Here is a 20,035-nt window from a genome sequence, read left to right as displayed (position 1 = left end):
AATACCTGTAGACAGCTAATTGTCGGCTCATTGTCGGTGTTCTAAACTCGTAGGATCGGTGGGCAGGCGTTTGAGAAGGGGGTGCGGGGAAGTTGTCGAATATTGGCGAGAGCCCAAGTATATCACAGCTGTGGGTGTCACTCGACCACGCTGCTTCGCAGTTCGAGTTGGCTTCTATGTCTTCGAAGCCTGGACCCTCAATTGACAATAATCGATCAAAATGGCTACTGTCACCGAGACTGTCACTCTTCCATACATCCAGGCACCGGAGACGTCAGCGTCCTTGGACTGGGCCGACCTTGTCGCCCTTGACCTTTCCAAATTCGACCGACCCGGTGGCAAACACGAGTTGGCAGCAGAGCTATCGACTGCCATTGAGAAGATTGGTAAGCCCAACCCCAGATATCCCAAAGCTTTCCATAAAGGTGGTTGACTAATGGAATGCGTAACTCCAGGCTTCTTCTACGTCGTGAACCACGGCCTGAGCAGAGAAGATATCGACACGCAGTTCGCCCTCGCCTCATCCGTCCTCGGGCTCTCAGATGCAGAAAAGACACCCTATCGAGCGGCACTCGAAGCCGGCGACTACAACGGCTGGAAGCCCGCTGGGACACGCGAGCTGATCCCAGGCGTGCGTGACAACTTTGAGATTTACAATATCCCCAAGTTTATTCCGGAGCACGCCGGGCGGTCGCACCCCGAAGTTGTGAAGGAGCACTGGGCAACTATCGAAAGGTTCTCGAGGCATGTGCATGACCACATTGTCAAGAAGCTGTTGGTCGTCTTTGCGCTTGCGCTGGGGCTGGAAGATGAGGACTGGTTCGTGAATAAGCATCGGTATGAGAAGAGCAGCGGGGACCATCTCAGGTACATGAAGTACTATGCAAGGAGCGAAGAGGAGAATAGGAAGCTTGACGGGGTATGGTTGAAAGGGTACGCCTCAATGTTCGCGATCGCTAAGGCACCCCCGAAGCTGACAGCTTTTGCGATATCAGACACTCAGACATGGGCAGCTTGACCCTCCTCTTCCGCCAGCCCGTCGCAGCCCTCCAGGTCTTGACAAACGAGGGCACCTGGAAGTGGGTGCGGCCCCAAACCGACGCCTTGACAGTCAACATCGCCGACGCATTACAATTCCTCACAAGTAACCATCCCCCGCGCCTCACGCACACGCAAGCCGTCGCTTACTGACCCCTCCCCAGACGGCTACCTCAAGTCGAGCATCCACCGCGTCGTCGCCCCGCCGCGGGACCAAGCACACATCAACCGCCTGGGCGTGATCTACATGGTGCGCATCGAGGACGACACGGAGCTCGTCCCGATCAGGGAGTCCCCTGTCCTGCAGCGGCGCGGCCTCGCGGACGGGGCCGTGCTGGGGGCCGACGGGAAGCCTGTCAAGGCCGGGGAATGGGTCCGGGAGCGGATCATCAAGAACCTGGGCAGCACGAGCTCGGCGGCCGGCGACAACGCGGTCAACGACCTCGAGGTCATCGAGGGCGTCAAGATGAAGTACTTTGACTGAAGATCCAAGGTTCTGGTGTTGCGACCGAGGCGTCGCGGGGGCTGGCATATGCTCAAAGAGGATGACGCTAGCAGGGACACGTGGAGGGGCCTGTTGGGCCACAAGGCGGGAGCTACGCTGCCTTAACCTGCATGTACCAGTGGCAGTTGAAAGGAATGGTAATCGCAAACCGCCGAATGGTCCGACGCGCTCTGCTGAGAGAAAAACATCTTTGGACGGTTCCGGCCTTTGGGGAAGCTCTCCCTTGGAGAAATGCGACCAATCCCGCGCTCCTTATTCTTGATTACGACCCGCTCGAGACGACGGACCAATCGAGTGCCGCGTTCCTGATGATCTTGGCGGGCTGGAACTGGTGTGTAGCGTAGATCCTCCCTGAAATCCCAAGGAAGCGAGACCTTTGATCTCAGCCACGCGTTTGAGGGTCAGCTGGTCGTGGCCTGTTTACGACGTGTCCAACGGTATGAATGCTGGGGTATTTAAAGATGAAGGCCCCCCAGTCCGTTTTCGTCGAGCATCACAGAGGTCGACAGACATCTTGACACCTGAACGAAGACACTCCCAAGAATACACTGCATCCAGCGAATATATTCCCAACCAAAATCCAGTCGTCGAGACTTCCTCAACCATCATCTCCAGCCTCAAATTCTCCAGCCCCATACCAGCCACAAACATGTCCGGAATGCCGTTTACCGCCGGTAGCGAAGCGTACGGTGGCTGGCCGCACCGCCGCTCGATCATCGAGTTCAGCTCGGACTTCAAGGACGCTCTCCGAGCAGACATCCACGAGGCGGAGTCCTCAGAACGCTGCGACGAGGCGGCCCAGACGCCATCTTCTCCACCGAGTTCATTCAAGTCCAGCTTCTTGGACTGGTTCTTCACATCAGACCCGCTCAAGCCGAGGAAATAAGGGATATTCGGGGGCAGAATGAGGATGTTCCTCTGGGAGTGTGCAGCTTTTTGACAGCTCGGGGCTGATGCACTGGGGATCCGGAGGATGGGGCCGTGGTGCGGGGGTTCGGGAAGTTTATCTGCTGCTTGGCGTTGACCTTGTAATATTTTTGGGACACGATGAGATGGGATGGCTGTTGCCGGCGACGGCTCATGATTACGGATGGCGCTCTCTCGACTCTATCTACGTTTGACGATTATTCGCACGATGGGAATAAAATGATACCCTTTCATTCAAGATTCAAGTTCTCTTCCACTGCGACTGACAGTGTGTCGTGGCACTAGTCATGCGACTTTGTGTCTGCCCACGTCACCCAAGTCATCCCTTAAACCAGCGTCAGCATTGTCTTCACCGAAGGGGAGAAACAAAGTATTCCAAAGACTCACGAAGCCACGTCCTGGAATCCTTCTGACGCATCACATGAATCGCTCTCTATTATTTGCTGTGCATGAGCCACAGACGTGACTCTGTTGGCTGCTGATCAGTAAGCCTACGCCATGCCAAACATCGAAGCGCCAGCCCAGCGAAAAGAAGCACAGGAGGAAGGGCTGGGCATTCTTGTGTCTTCTTGTCGAATTCAAGGGAGGACCCTGAGTGACGCACGTACCGGGCGGGTGGGCTCACTGGCGCAGGCTGTGCCGAGCTGCGCCCAACTTGTATGGCAGCGGACCTAGCCGGCCTACGTCATTGGCCGATCCCGACCGGCGATCGGGGGCCCCCAGCCCCGGCTAGGCCGCCCGCACCTGTCGCAGGCCACTGAGATTCGCGGGACCCACAAGCACGGAACTGCCCCCCGGGATCCACCCTCCCGTCAGCTGCACCTTCAGCTCCCCCGTTTTGAGTTAATGTCAAACAGAATCGGGGTGGCAGTGGTGCAAGGCTGAATTTCTCAGTGTAGGCTGAAGCTTTATCTCTCGAATGGTTGGTCGATAGGGCAATTTGTGCCATCATGCTGCGTCTTCCATGATCCTTCCTCGCGCTAGAAGGCTTCTAGAAGGCAGAATTGCCCGGGCGATCCTGCGTCTTGGTGAAGCTTGTCTCTAGCCTGCAAGGCAGTCACGTCAGAGCTACGACTGCCGAGCATATTTGGAAAGTTTTGTATTTAACCAAAGCTCTTGCACTCGACAGCTTGTCATTATTTCTTGCCATCTCAGAACAAAAAGCAATTTCATGGTCACAACTTCGAACCATCTCACGAACATCTCAATACTACACCCACAGAAAAACAATCCTCATTTACAAACCTTAAAAACAGCACACATCCACTTCTAAGACAGACAACTATCAGGATGTGTCTCCCATTCTCCTCGAAGAAGCACACGTACGAAAAGTCCGAGTACGCGCCCAGGCCAGCACCGGCGTGGAGCAGCAACTACGGCACCTCAGGCCGAAACACCCTTCATCGCAATGGCGGTCACAGACATCACTACACCAGTCCTGGCTTTGCATATGTTGGAGCGACAGGGGGCGACGGCGGCGGAGGACATCATGGATTCAGCGGTGGTGACGGCGGAGGTGGAGGATGCGGAGGTGGTGGTGGTGGTGATGGAGGCGGCGGCGGTGGCGGCGGCGGCGGTGGCTGCTAAAGGGTCCGAATGAGGACCTACGCGGCATGACTGATGGAGTTTTTGGGGACGCTGTATTGATACCTGTTTTATGACCCATGATACCTGAGCCAGAAAACTGGCAATAGACTTTGATGATATTCTGCGTCCCTCGACTGGCCAATCACACGATTGGGCGTGCATAATCGTGATTTTGTTGCGATAGGCCACTTCAATCTCACCTCTGCCTGATTCGCAACCCCTCATTTCTATCTTCTAAGGACCGTGTGGCTGCGCATTCGATCTTGACCTACACAAGACGCCCACCATGCCACTCTGCAAAACATGTGAGGCCTTTGACCTAGCCAGTCTCCTGGATCAGGACCGCGAAGTCCATGACCTCGTCTTCCACAAGTCTATCTCGAAGCTGAAAAATAGTAGCTCGGCATGCGACTTCTGTCGGCTGCTCTGGACGACCCTAACAAAAGACCAAGCCGAAGACAGCGACTTCTTCTCCGTACTCGAGAAAGATGATGACTACCAGTCCCCGGTCGTTCTTCGCGGTATTCAGTACGTCAATGATGACTACGAACCAGGCGGTGTATTTCGCTGCAAGGTCCGATGCGACCGGCTTCGACTGGCAGGATATTTGAGCTTCTATTCGGCAGAAGGTGACGGTAGTTGTATAACGCATCTGGACAACATTATCTTTAGCAGAACGATCAAGCCAGCTGAGCAACAACTGGACCTGCTACGAGAATGGGCTGATGACTGCGATCAGAATCACTCAGGCTGTCGTCGCGATGTTGGAAAACTGCCGACAAGAGTTATCGATGTTGGGGAAGATGAGAAATGGGAGCCTCGATTGGTGGTGACGGATGGGAAAGTAGGCCGGTATGTGACATTGAGCCACTGCTGGGGCCTTCATCCTGTCATTCAGACGACTAGCCTGACAATTGGCGACCACCTCAAAGAGCTGCCACTGTCGAAGCTTCCCACCACCTTCAGGGACGCGGTCATCGTGACCAGGGCTATGGGCATCCAGTACTTGTGGATCGACTCCTTGTGCATTGTCCAAGACTCTAAACAGGATTGGGAATGGGAAAGCGCCAACATGGGCTCTATTTACTTCTCCTCTTACCTCACGATCGCGGCATCAGGATCAACAGACTCAAGAGGTGGTTGCTTCATTCATCGGGAAACCTCCAGCCATGTAGAGCTCAGATGCTCGCAGCCAGACGGGAATGACTCGATCCGAGTTATGGTCCGGCCTCAACCTGGAGACTTCGTACATCTCTCCAAAAGAACGTTACATACGCGGGCCTGGGTCCTGCAGGAAAAGATACTTTCGTCCCGAATGATCAACTTCGATACCGACCAGCTGCTCTGGCAATGTAAAGAGACCCTCGTCGCAGAAGACGGGATTCCTCCAGGATGGGAATTTCCCGCAGGGCGCTTCTTCACAGAGCCGGATGACCTCAATTTGTCCTTTCCGTATACCACGGACTCGAGCGAGGGTTCGAGCTTTGAGGCTGACTGGAATGGCATGGTGGCACACTACGCCAGCCGAGGTATCACCAAGTCCTTCGACAAACTCCCAGCCCTCTCTGGTCTAGCCAAGGCCATGGAAGATCGTACGGGAATTGGGTATGCAGCGGGGCTCTGGAAGGCCAATCTCGCCCACAGTCTGCTCTGGGGCCGGGTTGGGCATTGGCTGAGGACACCTACGGAAGGGTATCGCGCTCCAAGCTGGTCCTGGGCTGCCTTAGAGGGAGGAATTTCCATGACGATTGGAAACACACATGGATTGGATGTTTTTGAGCCCATGGTGGAGGATATTGAGACAACGATTGAGCCAAGTGGCCTTGATCCGAGGGGGACGATAAAGTCTGGCCATCTTATGCTATCTGGAAGAGTCAGGGCGTTTGACAGACGGCAGAACCCTCAGGATCCGGGATATTTCCACGTTGTAGAGGTGAATTCTCGCGCAGAAGGCGCGGTGTCCGATTACCTGCTGGACAAAGGTGAAGTTGCTGGACAAATAATCTTCGACGAGCCTTTCAAGTCCAACGATCAGCCTTTGTACTGCTTGCAGGTTGTGCGTCGGAAGGAGAACAACACTAGCTGGCACGGGCTCATCTTGGAGTCTACTGGGAGTGAGAAGGAGTTTAGACGCCTTGGCCGTTGCTTTACCGAATACGTGCACAATCCAATGTGGTTCGACGATGTACCCGTGGAACGAATAAAGATCATTTGAATATGAGGGTATGCCCTATTACCGGTTCAGCTGTTGGTGGGAATGAGTACAGAATGAGCCACAATGCGAACTGGGTCAGCCCATACTAAAGCTAAGCCCATGTTTCTTCATCACCATACTCAGCCCGCGCGGCCCATACGCACGAGGATCTGGATCCGCCCACAGCATCTCCATCGCCTTGGCCGCCACCTTCACCCCACCCGGCGCCCGCGTGTTGCAGTTCAGCCCCATCCTGAAGCCGTCAGCAAGCTGCGGTCGCCTGCAAAACGAAGCCAGAATACACGCCGGCCAGAGCATCATCCTGCGAAACGGCGCGGCGCTTGAGTACACTGCCCACATCAGTGGCAAAACCTTGTCTATGTGCAAATCGATTTCAGCGCAGAGGTCCTCGCGCTCATGCAAGTCTTCATGAAATGCAGAGTGAAGATATACGATCAGGGCGGTACGATAGATGGCGACGGCTGGACCTTGTTGGTATCGCGGACTTGAACCCTCGCCGGTGAGAACATCAGAGAACGCATCCCAGCCTTCTAAGCGTTCCACGAGGTCCTGATAGGCAGCATACGACGCTTCAGCTTTGGCGTTGTTGAGCTCCTCCAAGCGCCGTTTCTCGACCAGACTGGCTATCTCGGGTATCATCTCAAACAGCCCGTGTCCGAAGCCGAGCATAAAACCGCAGGACTTGTACTCGCCGAGGAAGCTCAAAGATTCTAGGAAGGGATCCAGCATAATGGGATGGTCTTCCATTGCGCCTCGTGGCGTAATTGCCAGTTTCAATGCCATGAATGAGTAGATCTCCAGCAGGAAGCCTCTGATGTGACCCAGCCTGTCAGAACTTGGATTTGGCCCGTTCTTTGTGAGGCTGAGAACGTAATGGCGGCTGGCTTTGATGTGATGGAACACTGAGCCGTTTATATCTCCTTGTGTATGCTAGCACACTTTAGCAAACATGCCTTGATAAAGATCTCGGCCGTATAGCTTACCTCATAGACACAAAGCAGAAGAAGTATCAGCAACACATACTGGGCCTTCTCTTCCTTGCCGCTCCCAAAGTAAGGCGTGACTTCATTGGCGAGAACCTTCTGCAGCCCGGACAAGACACGTGCGTAGTGGCCGCGGGTGGCCACCTCCACATGTCGGGCACTAGGATCAAGGGCAACCATGTGGGCCCCGCCGATGCCGAGGATGCAGTCCATAATGAGCCCGTCCGACAGTGCCAAGGGAAGTACGTAGTTGATGAACGGGTTCCCATCGGCACTTGGGCCTCGTGCTAAGATATCCGCCGTGTTGGAAAGGTACTGTTCATATAGTTGGCGGGAGGTGTCACTCAGATTTGACAGGATCCCAGGGGTAAGAGAAGCGCGTAGAAAGAGCGCATTGGCTGATCGGCCTTCTGCGACGACTGATTGAGCGAGGATCACTGCTTCAGAGTGGTCCATGCCAGTAAGCTCCTTTGGCTGAGGGCTTGAATCATCCGATGAACTTGACAAGTGCTCTTTCAAGTCGCTTCTAGTCCGGGATGTGTTCTCGTTGTCGTTATTCTCGTTGACAGGCCATGAGCACTCCCGCCCACTGCGGCTGCAAGACGTGCAGCTCGGCTTGACCTCGTCGCACTTTCTCCGCCGCGCGCGACATGACAAACAGCCGTTTTTAGAGCGAGGCGTGTTGCGGCGATACTTTGTCGGGAACTTGGCGGTTCGGATTGGGAGGCTTTCCGCACCTCCCACGTCTGGGGAACGGTTCGTGCTAGGTGGGATCGACGCGACTGACATGATTCTGACAGGGTGCACTGGCTGGAATTGTCGAAACACAGTGGAGATGCAAACCATTGAGGCTGCCGACAACGTTGAAGTGTCCGCCTCTTGTGATCAGCCTGGAGCTCTGGTGAGTCGTCGAGACATGTCAAGAAATATTGATCTTTTGAAGTGGCCTGCGAGATCTACATGCTGCGCAGCGTAGGGCGAAGGATCGACTCAGCCATGCTTGGCGTCTGACCAAAGTCCCCTGTATTCGAGTCGCATCCTGTGTACTGCGCCAGAAAGCCATATTTCGATGGACGATGCTTGAAGCCATCAGCATAAATTGCGTCGTAGAATTTCGCGTTTATGATCTAGTCAATTCAGAGAAAGCTTTCCAAGGGTCATCTTTTCTCGAAACCCTCACACAGAAACGGCGCACTTCCGAACATTGAAGACTCAATTTTCCTCAGTGAAAGTGACAGTACGCTAGCGATATGGACACTAACGACAACAGCAGTCTCTTATCTAAACGCTTATCTATCCATCATCTCAACCAGGAGGACAATCGGGCCCCGTATGGCTTGCAGTGAGCCGACGTCAGCGCGGCCGGGCCGGTCGTACGGCCCTCAAGATGGCGGAAAAAAGCATGCGGGTAAGCTGCATGTTGGCAAACTCAAGCTTCTCCAGAATGCCTAGCAAATGGCGTTTTGATAAGAGCAAATATAACAGCGTATATCACATAACTACGCCGCATCACTGCTGCAGGCAGAACCATAGCTGGCCAGCTGAGTATTAGCTGGCTCTGATATGTTGAGTTTTTACCATAAATGGAATCTCAAATTGACGGTCATTTACGAATTCTAAAGCCAGTGCTGTCGTCACTTTCTATTTCTTGTCTCATGAATCGCGCGCGTGCTGAGGCGAGAATAAGGTAGTTCAGCCTTAGCCCTGCCCCACGTCAGGTGGGCTAGCGTTGGGCCCCGAGACTTTAAACTGGTGATGCCTCGAATTCTATAAGAGTTAAATAACGGGAAGCCTGGAAACGATTCCTCTGTCGTTTGGTTCCATATTACGAGACATGCAACCTTCTCGCCATCAAACCTTACCATGAGATGAGCACTAATAAGCGGGGTCTTGAGCCTCATCAGTCTTTCACTAGGCGCTACGATCCCCAGTCATGAATCTCAAAACGCTTTAGCTTCTGTGTACAAGGTATACCGCAACTTGGTTTTCTGAATAGGCTAATGTACCGCCCGGTTAGCCAGAAACTACCGTCCGGATAGCAAAACTTACAAATAATGCGTCTATTCTTTGGAGAACCCTTTTAAGTCTTTTCGCACGAATGTCTTCGGCAGACATTCCATCCAGAGTCGTCCGAAAAATGAATGGCTCCGATTCGAGGAGCCAAACCATGAACCGGTACATGTAGAAGCTTGTTGCGGGCTTCTTATGAGTAGCCCACAATGTATACTGGGCATTCCATAGATCTTCGGCCTTTTGCTTTTCAAAATCGTCCGAACCATAATCTGGCACAAGTGGCGGCATTCCTCTGATGAATTCAAAATAGTCAACATCTGGCCGACTCAGCAGAGCTGTCAAACGATCATCTGGAGATCCCACCGAGTCCAAGCTCGCTGCCAGCAGGATCCGTGAAGCTGTTGAGAGATCCCGCGCCATTGCAAGGGCGACACCACAGGTGTAAAGGCTACTTGAAATGCTCATGCAATCCACGAAAGTGTCCCCCGCGGTTCCTTCTGCGTCCGAGTGTGCCCATTCAATCAAAAATTCGAGGAATTTTGACCTTGAACGAGTAAAGTCCTGGAACATTACAATTTCGTAGTGGTGATGAATCGAAATCAATGAATGATCGGGGAAGACTTTTTCCATCCAAGGCCTAAACAGCCACCAGGTAACGGATGACCACCGATCCCGCTTTGCGGTCGTCATCTTAGACGCGATCATTTGCCGAAGCAACCTATTGGAAATGCTGCAACTGGTAGCGTGCTGATCAAGTAGGCCAGGAAATACGCTCAAAATGTACTCAAGCAAAGGACTAGACTCCAACCTGTGAACAAACGACTCCCACGATTCGTTCAAGCCCCCACAATCTGGCATATCAAGCGTCAAACTAAAATAATTGACACACGCCGAGCATATGATATCGAGACTGCGGTCATTGCTTATTTGTACGAAAGATGTTCCGTTCCTGCCCAGAAGGAAGTTTCGTGCAGTTGAATGAACTAGCTGGACCAAGTCTTTTGGGTCAGTGTCGTACTCAGTCATCGGGCCCCTTGAAGATGAACTCTGATGCGGGATAATCTCGATGAATCCACCGCAAAGATCATTCAGAAGTATTGTCATTCGCTCCCACTTGCCCCTAGGAAGAATTATACGATGCTTTTCAAGAAAACGCTCCTGGTGATGTGGCGAATCATCCCAGTCAAACATTGCCAATGCATCGCGCATTTCACATAGTTTGAGAGCTTTTCCACAGAAGAGAAGCCACGAGAAAATGTAGTTAGCTTTAGGAAAGTCACTCGAAGGGTTTGCACCCAAACGAGCGAGGATATCCTCATAAAGCCCTTCGACGCTGGTAGGAATCTTGTGGAGGGCTTTTCTCAGGCTTGCAACGGTGCTTGCAGGTGAAGATGCATGTTCTTCAAGTTGACGCAGGACCATGATTACCCACAACACAACGCCATCAGCGTTTTCAAGAAGATGTTCTCTGATGAAACCAAGCTGATAACTTGAGGTGTGAAGGGTGCCAGGAGCAATGCTGTTATCATTATCTGACATCAGATATCTCCAAAGCCGGCTCAGGCGAGTTTCGACGATAATATTTATATCGCAGTTTCGCTCGTTCTTCATATCTATTATGTGTGTCGGTCTTATTGCGTTCTTGATCGAAATCTCCGGTCGACTCAGGGTAATGATCTTGAAAATTTTCGGTTTATCAAACTTGCATAACGTGGCAAAAAGTCCAAAAACCCTCTCCCTGGTCTGTTTCGAAAGTAAATTGTCAGATGATTCATCGAGGCCGTCAAGGATTAAGAAGATAGTCCGATTCCCGCCTCTTCCGTGGCATTCTAGATCAGGAATGCTTAGAAGCACTTTTTCTAGTTGTTCAAACTCCCAGTTGAAGTTATCCTGTCTATGCGATTCTCGAAACCCATCGCGATATGCGGCATATAGAGTTGCATCTTGGCTGAGGATCTGGTGCAGTATGGACCTCAGCATCGACACATGGTCTGCCTCTAAACGGTCGCCGCGGGAGCTGTAGAAATAGTCGGCTATGAGATTTTTGTCGGCGCTCTTTCTCAGATGGCGGCTTAGAGATGTCCCTATGGTAGATTTCCCGCTGCCAGGTTTTCCGTGAATCCATAGAAGAGTCGACTTGTTGGCAAGCCACGCGTTGTAGACTTCGTGCCCACGGATCCAATCTGTAGTGCCCACTTCCGGTTCATCAACAGCGTTCTGCCGCGGGCCCGAACACAGTGATAAGAGACATTCTGCTTCGTTGTTAGCTTCAATCAGCTCTGTGGTTTCTGCGTTGTCGGATATTTGTATTTAATTACCTCTTCTCTCAGCATCCTCATCGATGCGTAAAGACTGAGCGGGTCGAAACTGAACAGGTGGACCACTCTTTTGTGCCCGAGGCCTTGGGTTTGAAACTACCAACACCTTGTGCGGCGCGGTTTCGTCAGCTTCCAGCCGATCTTTGGAGGACGATCGGTACAGGAGCTGGTGTAAACAAAGCAAAGCTTCATCTAATGGCTGACTCAATTCTGCGTCGAAGCCGACCAATGATACTAGCACTGGCCGACCTAGAGCCTCCATTGCGCATGCAAGAAGAGTCCACATGTGTTCTGATGGCGGATTCTCAGAGCAGTACAACAATTTCCATGAATCCGTGAGACCCTCATTTGGGGCTAGAGACTGGATGATGCCCTCCATTGCACCTATACATTTCCGAGAAAGGGAAAATAACTGTGAAATGAGCAAACGGGGTAGCAATGATTTCCATGACTCGCTCTGCCGTTTCTGCTTGTCATCTGGGGCGAAGCCCCAGATCACCTCGGCATCTTTTACCTTGAGATTCATGGAAATATTTTGAGAGGTTGAGACATGCCACTCCGACGACGCTTGGTACTCTACATATAAAGTAGAGAAATTCTCAGAGGATCTCCATTCTCGTGCTTGAGGCATGGCGCAGACCCATTTGTGGACGGTCATATCTGGCGCAGTGGAGGATAATACTTTTACTCTTACCGGGAAGGCAAGTTGGATGTATTTATCAGTCCAGACTTTTAGATCTGAAAGACTGCATGTCAGCGCCGCTCATGTAATCGCATTACGCCTGACTTGGCTCCAGCCTTTCTCATGGTGAAAATAGGTTGAACTGTATTACGTACTTGAAAAATCTACAGCTATGCCCTGTGTACACGATGTGACTATTTCCTCGAGGGCGTTGCGGACTGCTCGATACTTCTGGCTCGCCTCAGCGTCAAATTTACACATTTCTCGGTGGTTTGCGTCTTGAATCGGAACAGCCTTCTCGTTGGTCGTGTGCAGAGTAGCTGAATCTTTATCAACGATCTGTATGTCTCAATGTTAGAGTCTGATCTGTTTCACTGCATCGCATTTGTACATACGATTCTGTTCCCCATCTTCTTTGTCTCGTAAAAGGTTCGGATCACTTTGATCTCAGACCCAGGCTCAACAAAGGCGCGTGAGATACTCGAAAACTCTGGCGAATTACGCTTTAGCCCCTGGACAAACCTGCTATTACCCCACGTTCCAAGACTAAGAGCGCTCAGCAATCTTGATGCAAACTCCCCCCAATAGGCATCATCTGCTCCGCGGTGAGGGACGCCGAAGAACATCAACCCCAATGTGCTTTTCTGTACATCCCTCCAATGATTGGTACGTTCTCTTGCCAGGTTCAGGACCTAATCGTAAGTTAGCACCGCACAGTACCAACTTTTGGTTTTTGACTGACTCTCTTCACAATGACTCCGCCTAGGCTATGCGCGACGAAAATTATCGGTTTACCGGTTGATGATGTTCGGGAGCGTTCTCCGTCTAAGGAATCGAGCAGAGATATCGCAACATCGTTGATGTCCGCAACCGTCTGGCTCAGAATACTCGAATCATACCCGAATGACCATACTCTGGCGCTCGGTAATTGCGAGGGAACGAAATCTCGAAGCCATAATCTCCCGTTGCTCGTCCAAGTGCCCTCCCAGTCTCCACCAAGACCGTGAACAGCTACGATGCTGTGAAATCCAATTTTAGCAACCGGCAGGAACGTAAAGCTGAACCATGGGTGTATGGATTCTTACTCAAATTCAAAATTTGTTGATGTCGCTGTGGGTGAGAGACGAAACAGACCGTATTTCTCTCGTTCCTTTTGCGCAGGTCATTAAATATTCTTCTCATCCTGCCATCCGCTAGACGGACTTAGAAAGGCAATCACTCACTTGGCTTGCACATTCTGAAGGAGGAGGCGTATTCTCGGGGTTTGATTCGACCGCCTGTTTACCGGCATCCTTTTGGCCCCAACGCCTGAGAATGGGAACCTTGTCTCGAAGCTTTCTCATCGCAACTTTTGTTGCACTCATCCACTTTGTCAGCGGCGGCCCAAGGAAGAACGCAAGAGCATACGAAATGACATGCAACGATGTGAGAACAGCGAGAGAACGGTTAGCGGGAGCACGAGGGTGGGAGAGGGGCTGTTCTAATTGCCATAGCCTGATGCATTGTTTCCTGAGGCAAAAGGTATCATGTATCCAATGGGAGGCATTCATCGATGTCTTGGTGATTTGCTTACAGCCCTCATGCACCTGACCTGGAAAGGGACGTATACAAGCCACCTCATGCATAACGTGCGAAGTATTTCTTGGCGGCCGTTTCTATGTCACCGGTTTTACCTCATTAGGGATCGAGAAGCCAATTGATGAGAATGACGGGAATACGAATGGGTAAAGCAAACTTGATCTTTGAAATATTGGCGAGACACTAATTAGCTCAGGTCATTAAATCGACATATGAGTATTATCGAGTTTTACTTTCAAATAGCAGAGATACTTTCACAGCAATTTGTGCCCCTCTGTAGTTGGTCTTGTGTTACCACACAGTGGTCGATATACGTGCTTGAAATTAATCCGCAATCGAGCTACAGTGGTTTTGGCCGACATGTGGTTACTCTGTGAACAGGTATTTGCTATTCGGGAGAGTTGATCTTGTCACATGGCTTTTCTCTTGGGAGATAAATACTGCTCACGGAGACCAAAGTTACGATTGATGATAGCTCGTGAAAATCTATATCCCAAGGTAGGCTACCTCAACCTTTCCCGAAAAACGCTACGCCATTTGAAGCCTACAAAGTTGGCACCTCAGTAAGCAACCAATGAGTCAAACCACCGCGAGAACAAGTCAATCTGGCTCTCCTTCGCAATTGGCAAAACCTGGAATGCCTCACCCAGCTCCATGACAGTTGCATTTGCGTCACTCGCCGGTGCCCAGTCTGCAAGCCCCTCTGCGTTGGGATTTCCGTTCTTGATAAAGGTAACCCAGTACGCATTCATCGTCTCAGCAATCGCGTAGTCCTCGGTCGTCCACGGGAGATCCGTTCCGTACAGGTTGTTCATCGCGTAGTTGATCTCGCTCTCATGGTACGCCCCCTGGGTCTGTCCGGGCGGCGCATGGTCCCAGATGTAGTTGTAAACCGAGGAGGTGGCGTTCTTGGCCCAGAGCTGGGACCAAAAGTATGTGCCGACCTTGGAGCGGTCTGTGAACTGCGCGTTGTAGGCCGCCGAGGCTGTCGCGGAGTCGTTGGCGGGGTATGCTGCGAGAAAGTCCCGCTGCCAGGTGCCGTAGGTCTCGTTGAGGTCGGAAAGGTACGTCGCGAGGGTGATATTTAGGCCGTACGAGGCGCCGCTCTCGTCTCTGGTGTTGCCCGTCATGATGGGGACGTCCTGCGCGATGCCCTTCTCCAAGGTGTTGAGGTAGGTGTCGGGCATGGCGTAGTAATCGAGCGTGGCGGTGAAGTCGAACTCAGACGACAGGAACTCGGTGACCAGATCGTCCATCGGCAGTGCGCGCATGCAGGCAATATCGGAGCAGTTCAAGGACGCCATGAACCTGGCCGCAGTGTCCATGTTCACATCCAAAGTTCTGTAGTTCTCTGCGAGGCTTGTCGCCAAAGGATCTTGAGGGTCCCGAACACCACTCTGGATGATGGCGCCGTGGATGGTGATGTTGTGAAGCGGGCTGTTCAGGATGTGATACGTGGCTGCGGACCCGGCAGATTGGCCCATGACTGTGATGCGATCCGGGTCACCGCCGAATTGAGCAATATTCTCATGGATCCAGGTAAGAGCTGCGAACTGATCAAGCATTCCCCAGTTACCAGAGCTGTTGGATCCAGCACTTGCAAGCCTCTCCTCGTTGAGTTCAGGAGTAGCAAGCCACCCGAAGGAACCAGTGCGGTAGTTGTAGTTGACAAACACCACGCCCTTATCAGCCGTGCCGGCTCCGTCGAAAAGGGGGAACGCAGAGCTGGATCCGGCCGGGTAGCTCCACATCACGACCGGCAACTTGGTGTCGGACGAGTTCGCCGCGCTCCAGATGTTGAGGCTCAGACAGTCCTCGCCGATGGAGTAGTCGGTTTCGCCGGTGCCCAGTGCGGACGGGCAGGCGTTGCCGAAGTCCTTGGCGTCGAGGGTCGTGTTCCAGGGAGTTACGGGTTGAGGAGGCCTGAAGCGGTTCTCACCGGCGGTGGTCGCGGCAAAGGGGATTCCTTTCCAGACGGTGATATCGGCCCAGTTGGTGAGCGACATGTTGGCCGGAGTGCTGTTGAAAGCGGGATAGCCCTGTACGGATCCATACTTTGTTTGGACAACAGTTAAGAGAGCCGCATTGACCTCTGCGAGGAGTGTTGCGGCAGCGGCGAGCTTCCACATGATGTGAGCTGTTATGTGAAGAAGAACGAATGTGATAGTCGGTATTTCTGTGGAAGATACTTTTCCTATTCCAAAATATTTCCAGCTTTTGATCTTTATATGAGCCCCCGAGCCACTTCATGATGGAGACGGGTTAGTCCGTTCGGTTACTGAACACTGCTAACTCCAGATCGTCATTGGACCAGGGCGTGAAGAACAACTCGGCCACGCCGTACGTAAAACAAACGCAGATCGCCTGTTTTCTTCATATTGCTGAGCCTCGATGATGCGACTCAGATTACGCGGCGAGCGCTGCTCTAGAAGCCATAGTATGGTTCTCAGTGCCGGGTCATGATCATCATCCCTTCTTGAGACCGTGAAAGCGAATCCGAAGTGGAATCCGAGGTGGGGCTCTTCCGAGCAACAGGGCCGTTAAGGCGTGACGAGGCGTACGGATGTCGGCAGTTATGGTCCACCTCAGATCAGCAATACAGAGCTAGTACGGATAGTATTTATATGATCGAGGTGCCAACCTTGAGAGAAGTTTGTCGTCTGTATAAAGTAGTCATAGAGTTTCGGGAGGGTAATACCGCAAGAAACCTTTTTCGCCGCCGTGGAGATCATGCAGTGACGCTGTCTCGCTGTGGAGCACAACATTTAAGCGGGATCGACTTCGTCTCATTGCTCCTGGCCAATCATGTTTCAATTGAATCCTCTTATGTCAGTCTCAAAAATGTTTCTTTCGAAATGAATATCATATTTGTCTTTTCTGCGAAATTGTTGTCTTTGTTGCTGCACGCCTTTGGCATGCAGGCATCCGTTTCATTGAAGCCGCTCCGGTGACCCCTGTCCCCTGGAGAACATCCAGCGCTACCTTGTCTTCCAAAGCTTCCAAGCGGTAAATGAAACCACGCCAGATGCCGCAAACATGCCGCTCCATATGCCCATCAACTTGACAATGACCTCTTGGGCAGTCTTCTCAATTGCAGCCGCATCATTCGCTCTCGGCAACGGCTCGTCAGGAACAGGCACGTTCAGAAACTTGCACAGAGGCTCCCATCCTTCCTTCAGATCCATGATGAGCAGCTTGTCAGCCGGCACCATCTGCTGCACAGAATGATTCCAGTTCGGAAGTATTGCTGATCCAAAGGTCAGTATTCGCACGCACAAGCCTCTATGATGTTTTGGGGGCATGCAGAGAAAGGTCTCACAGTGATAATGGTCCCGTCCATCATTCGGACCCTTGATCTTCATCGCTGAGTTGGTGAACTCATTCACCAGCGTCGGGAACCAGCGCCAGCCGGGAACCGGCCACATCACGTACGGCAGCCACCATATAGAGGCATTGCTTCCTACCAGCTGAATACTCTTCGCAAACTTTTCGTTGTCCCGTGTGGTCAATACCACCTTAGCATCCGGGTACAGCTCTAGCAGGTCGGGTATAAAGTCAATCGGCGGCATGTCGGTGCACCCGACGTACCCCGCGAAAATATCTTCAAGCAGCCTGTGGAGTCGCGCTTTGTCGCCGGCGCGCTTGGCCTCGTACGCCTGCGCGAGCTTCTTGCAGTAGGCTGATTTCGCACCATTAATTAGCACGGTCTCTCATATCTAGACGCATCAACTACATAGTGGAATGGGCAAACTTACCATCTTCGCGGTGGAGAACTTGCGTGCCGCCATGCATCACAGGCCCGTCGAGGAGTTTCTCCAGCGCCAGCTGCAGAGAGACGGTGCCGGTCCGGGAGTACCCGGCGCCGATGACCTGGATCCTCCGGGACGGATCCGTGGGAACCGACGGCGCTCCGCCCATTTTTTCTGTCGGCGTCAGAGAAGAATATCGGCGGCGTGCTTCGGTCTAAAATCACGACATTTGCAATTCTGCCGGCGATTGCGTGATTTTTAAAGGCCGCCGATGTTCCGTTATCTGGCACCTCCATCAAACGGGTAGGGTGGAGTTGGAGCGGCGGGGGAGGGCGGCCATGTGCCCATCCTGCGGGATGGAGGAACTTCAGAATGGAGAGGATGGATGGGTGCGCAAGCGAGGCGGGTCTGTTGGGGCGCAGATGCCCGGAAATGCAGCGGAAGACAGGCCTGTCTGCATGATATTGGTTGGATGTTACCTCGCGCTGCCCCTTCAGATTGTCTCTCTAAGCGATCATGTGCTCGGTTAGATATGGTTTGCTACCTTCTATTCCCTAGTTGGGAAGATCATCGGGCGCTCGATGATGACGATGACCTTTGAACGAATAATCCGCATCTGAAAGCTTCACATTTAACGTGCTTGACTTCTCTATTAATTCGTTGCAAGATGAAAGCAGCCAGTTCCTGACTGTCCTTTAAATGCGTCCTCCAGCTCCTTCGGGACCACCCAGTGCTTGTCAAACTTCCGGCCCCCGAGGAGAAACCAACGCGGCCGATCGACGTGTTCCTCATCAAACTTCTTCCGGCCGTTGAGCTGGCTTGCCCCACGATTTGCTTCCCCAGGCGCAAAGTAAGACATTTCCAGGGGTGCTCGGGTGTTCGCCGCCATTCCGCCAAAATGCACATCCATTCGCCGCAGCGATGGCATCTTGGCAACAGCTTCGGCGAAAGAGACGGCCAGGGGTGTGAAGGTGGCTGGGTCGGGGGTCAATCGGAACCAACGCCCGGGGAATTCGCCGGCCTGCTTGGCCCACTCAAAGTCCGGCTGGAAGTCTGAGGCGTCCGAATCATCCGAGTCGAATGCCGCTAGAGAGTCGTCAGAGGTTTTCGCGTAGCCCCCGTCGTCCATCATGGCTTTTTCAGGGTTCCCGGTCAGCAAGTATCTTCCCTCTGGGGTCGTGACAGCGCAGTCCACGTAGAGATATTCTAGGGATGAGGACAGCATGTCTTCTGGATCCGTTCGCGAGCCAAAGGCGGCTGGCGACAAAATCCACAGCGTCTCTAGGTGTAACCTCCGAAGCGTGGGAAGCCGACAGAGACGCCGCACACCGAGACTTAATCTGTCCTCCGCGTCGCCGTTGTCTAGCAGATTGCCAGGTTCAAACGTCTCATCATGGGGATCCGCATCCTCCATTTTGATCTTGAACTCAACAAGACTCGGAAACGCCGTGTTCAGTAGTGCATTTCCGAGAGCGGACCGTATTTCCCGCCGCGCAGACATGAGACGGCGCGTCGGCAGCCTCAACCTCCACTCCATCCTCCTCGCCGACGTCAAGGCGCTCGAGATGGCCGAAATCACGTCGGGATGCAGATTGCGGCCGCCTGGCCCCCCGTCGAACTCAAAGTCCGAGACGCACGCGACCTGCGGCAGCCCCGAGGATCCAGTCCCGGACGGCGGCAGCACACTCTCGTCGAACCGGATGTACCGAAAGTGATCGCGCACCTGCCACATTGGAGCGACCCGGTGGTTGTGCGTGTTAATCAGCTCCCGGTCCTCTTCCATCTCCTCCACCAGCCAGTCCGTCGGCGATGCGACGACTATCTTCAGCGTGATCCCCGGGCCATACCGGCGGCGCTCCCATTTCGCCAGCCGACCAAGGACTTTCGTGACAGCTTTTGTGAAATGAGCGTCGTTTTCCGCAGCTTCTTGTGAGCTCTGTATCTTTTTCAGGCGCTTGTTGCTGATGGGTGGGAGGACGACGTGGAAGTCGATGTGCTGGACGTATGCGCGTTGCTGCGGGTCCAGAAAGGCCTGGTTGAATTGGCTGAGACCCTCGTTGGTGCTTGGCACCTGGACCCGGACCGAAGGCCCAAAGTCGTCGATTTCAAAGGCGTCGAATTCAGTTTCCATGTCCATGAGAAGCATATGAGTGAAAATCGATGGTGAGTGAGATTTGAGAGACGGGGTGAGCGGATGCCCAAAGAGCCAAGGTGTGCCTATGACCCATGGCGGTAGAGTGGGTAGTTGCGTGAGGTTTGCTTCTGGCGCCACCAACCGGAGACGTCCGGACAAATTATGAAGCGAAACATACAGACATTGGATAATTAAATGATGTCTACAATGCTTTACACGAAAAAGGATAGAAACAAGGAATACGCGCATTTCCTAGGAGTTTGCTATCCTGGCCAGATAAGTATTGGACTATAACATTGGATTATC

General features: G+C 52.7%; 7 protein-coding genes across 7 annotated transcripts; 2 read left to right on the top strand and 5 right to left on the bottom strand.

The window, feature by feature from the left end:
• Positions 1 to 220: 220 nt before the first annotated feature.
• Positions 221 to 1,522, top strand: GCG54_00007510 (putative 2-oxoglutarate-dependent dioxygenase JRG21; the record flags this gene model as incomplete). The annotated part of the gene is made up of 4 exons (XM_045407491.1): positions 221 to 386; positions 456 to 933; positions 996 to 1,144; positions 1,203 to 1,522. 4 exons carry the CDS (start codon positions 221 to 223, stop codon positions 1,520 to 1,522), a joined length of 1,113 nt encoding a protein of 370 aa, XP_045266936.1.
• A 2,821-nt stretch (positions 1,523 to 4,343) lies between these two features.
• On the top strand, positions 4,344 to 6,272 carry GCG54_00007509 (uncharacterized protein; the record flags this gene model as incomplete). The annotated part of the gene is made up of 1 exon (XM_045407490.1): positions 4,344 to 6,272. One exon carries the CDS (start codon positions 4,344 to 4,346, stop codon positions 6,270 to 6,272), a length of 1,929 nt encoding a protein of 642 aa, XP_045266935.1.
• A 75-nt stretch (positions 6,273 to 6,347) lies between these two features.
• GCG54_00007508 (uncharacterized protein) lies at positions 6,348 to 8,044 on the bottom strand (the record flags this gene model as incomplete). The annotated part of the gene is made up of 2 exons (XM_045407489.1): positions 6,348 to 7,202; positions 7,256 to 8,044. The coding sequence occupies 2 exons, from the start codon at positions 8,042 to 8,044 to the stop codon at positions 6,348 to 6,350; spliced, it is 1,644 nt and encodes a 547-aa protein (XP_045266934.1).
• A 1,698-nt stretch (positions 8,045 to 9,742) lies between these two features.
• On the bottom strand, positions 9,743 to 13,504 carry GCG54_00007507 (Protein SERAC1; the record flags this gene model as incomplete). Its single annotated transcript, XM_045407488.1, has 6 exons — positions 9,743 to 11,556; positions 11,587 to 12,324; positions 12,424 to 12,607; positions 12,664 to 12,960; positions 13,011 to 13,348; positions 13,492 to 13,504. Coding segments are annotated over 6 exons (3,384 nt in total), but the record flags the coding sequence as incomplete, so codon positions are not given.
• Positions 13,505 to 14,406: 902 nt separating this feature from the next.
• Positions 14,407 to 15,975, bottom strand: GCG54_00007506 (Fumonisin B1 esterase; the record flags this gene model as incomplete). Its single annotated transcript, XM_045407487.1, has 1 exon — positions 14,407 to 15,975. The coding sequence occupies one exon, from the start codon at positions 15,973 to 15,975 to the stop codon at positions 14,407 to 14,409; it is 1,569 nt and encodes a 522-aa protein (XP_045266932.1).
• Positions 15,976 to 16,824: 849 nt separating this feature from the next.
• GCG54_00007505 (uncharacterized protein) lies at positions 16,825 to 17,764 on the bottom strand (the record flags this gene model as incomplete). The annotated part of the gene is made up of 2 exons (XM_045407486.1): positions 16,825 to 17,525; positions 17,602 to 17,764. The coding sequence occupies 2 exons, from the start codon at positions 17,762 to 17,764 to the stop codon at positions 16,825 to 16,827; spliced, it is 864 nt and encodes a 287-aa protein (XP_045266931.1).
• Positions 17,765 to 18,247: 483 nt separating this feature from the next.
• Positions 18,248 to 19,732, bottom strand: GCG54_00007504 (uncharacterized protein; the record flags this gene model as incomplete). Its single annotated transcript, XM_045407485.1, has 1 exon — positions 18,248 to 19,732. One exon carries the CDS (start codon positions 19,730 to 19,732, stop codon positions 18,248 to 18,250), a length of 1,485 nt encoding a protein of 494 aa, XP_045266930.1.
• Between the last annotated feature and the right edge of the window lie 303 nt (positions 19,733 to 20,035).

This window comes from Colletotrichum gloeosporioides, assembly GCF_011800055.1.
Source record: "Colletotrichum gloeosporioides strain Lc1 chromosome Unknown consensus_27, whole genome shotgun sequence".
In the NCBI taxonomy this organism is placed as follows: domain Eukaryota; kingdom Fungi; phylum Ascomycota; class Sordariomycetes; order Glomerellales; family Glomerellaceae; genus Colletotrichum; species Colletotrichum gloeosporioides.
The sequence above is the reverse complement of the archived record's forward strand: the minus strand, read 5'-3'. Positions and strand labels throughout refer to the sequence as shown.